The sequence below is a fragment of the Buceros rhinoceros genome, unplaced genomic scaffold (genome assembly GCF_000710305.1).
Source record: "Buceros rhinoceros silvestris isolate BGI_N320 unplaced genomic scaffold, ASM71030v1 scaffold9337, whole genome shotgun sequence".
NCBI classification, from domain to species: Eukaryota; Metazoa; Chordata; class Aves; order Bucerotiformes; family Bucerotidae; genus Buceros; species Buceros rhinoceros.
The window spans coordinates 5,515-6,950 of record NW_010421541.1 but is presented as its reverse complement, the minus strand read 5'-3'; the positions used below and the strand labels follow the sequence as shown (position 1 = coordinate 6,950).

At 58.7% G+C, this 1,436-nt stretch overlaps 1 protein-coding gene across 1 annotated transcript in view; it reads left to right on the top strand.

Annotated features, from left to right (window-relative positions):
* The first annotated feature begins 1,332 nt into the window (after window positions 1-1,332).
* The window catches only part of MPZL2 (myelin protein zero-like 2), a 3,945-nt gene continuing 3,841 nt past the window's right edge, over window positions 1,333-1,436 (top strand). The window contains exon 1 of the mRNA XM_010139698.1: window positions 1,333-1,387. Coding sequence (XP_010138000.1) covers window positions 1,333-1,387 — 55 coding nt within the window. The remainder of the gene's footprint in view (window positions 1,388-1,436) is intronic.

The window sequence follows — 1,436 nt, the reverse complement described above, 5'->3', positions numbered from 1 at the left end:
GAGCGCAGCGGGCCCGGCCCCGCTAGAGGGGGCTCCTGCCCCTCGCAGCCGGCTCCGCGCTCGCCAGCCGCCCGAAGGGAGCCTTCTCCTTCCGAACCGCCCCTTCGGGCAGGCGCGCACCTCCACCGGAGCTCTGCTTCCAGCAGGGATGCTGGCACGCACGGAGCGGGAGCACGCTTGTCTTCTCCGTTTGAAGCCTGCGGAGGTGGCAGAGCTGCTGACCCGCTCCTGGCACCAGCGGGGATTCACCTTTCTCTTAGTGTGTGCCGGGTAATGCCCAGCAGCCCGCAGGGAGCCCACGCTGCTGCACAGCAGGAGTGTCCCCGCTGCAGTCCCTCGCTCTGAGCCGAAGGGAGCCCTGCACAACCCCGCAGGGCAGGGCATCCTCCCGGCCCCGCGAGGAGAGCCGGCGTCAGTCACAACGAAAGCTCATGACCTGGGATGACTCCTAGGAACTCGACCGTGGACCGGAGGTAAACAGTGGTTTATGGTCTTTGAATGCAAACATGCTTATTTTGCCAACACACGTGCGTGGCTCAGTTTGTCGCTCTCACAACTGCCACGTGCCAACAGGAAAATATTTTGTGTTGCACGGAGTTTCTCTAGTACCTTGTGCTGCTTGTCGAGCACAGTGGGGCTTCCCCAGCTGTGCCTGGACTCCCCCCGGCTGGGGCTCATGCCCACGATGATTGTCTTTTGACTTTTCCAAGGACTGGACAGGCACCAGTTAATGCAGCCTCCCAGTTCTTCTGCTGGGCGGCTGCAACCAAGGAGCGTATAATGATCACTGCATTTCACTGAAGGTACCTGTGCTTTGGTAGGACATTTCCATCCTCTGGACGTGTGCCTACGCTGCTGCCACAGATGGTCCAGTTTGGGTTGCTTTTTTTGGACTCCTTGCAGGGGTTTTTTTTAGCCAAACAAATGTCCCCGATTCCCTCAGGCTATTTACAAACACCATCAGATTTTCTTTTAGGAGCAAAATTACCTCCCACTAGAGGGGAGTGGTTTCAGGTGGAAGCTGGGAGGAGAGATGATTGCAACACAAAACAGCAAAGGAATATGGGAGGCAGAGGAAATTAAGCTTACCTGGAAAATCTGCGTTTGGCACTCCGAGGAGGGCCGTGCTGGCCGCACCTTGCCTCCTGAGCAAGGGCAGGGAGCGCTCTCTGACTCAAGCCATTGCCTTGCAGGCCAAGCTGAGAGGAAGGAATGTGCTCTGCTGTGCTGGGAAGGCTTTAGAAGCTCGTCTTTCATCTGGTCATCAAGAACCTGAAACGAATGTCTCTTCCCGGTGCTGCCCCTCCCGAGGCGTCCGGACTTGTCTCCCCGATGCGCGGCCCCCGCTGGCTGGGGGCTGTGCTCTTCCTTGGGGTGCAGCTCCGAGGTAAGGCAACCTCCCGCTGACCGGCCTCCACTGCCATCTTGGCTTTCCT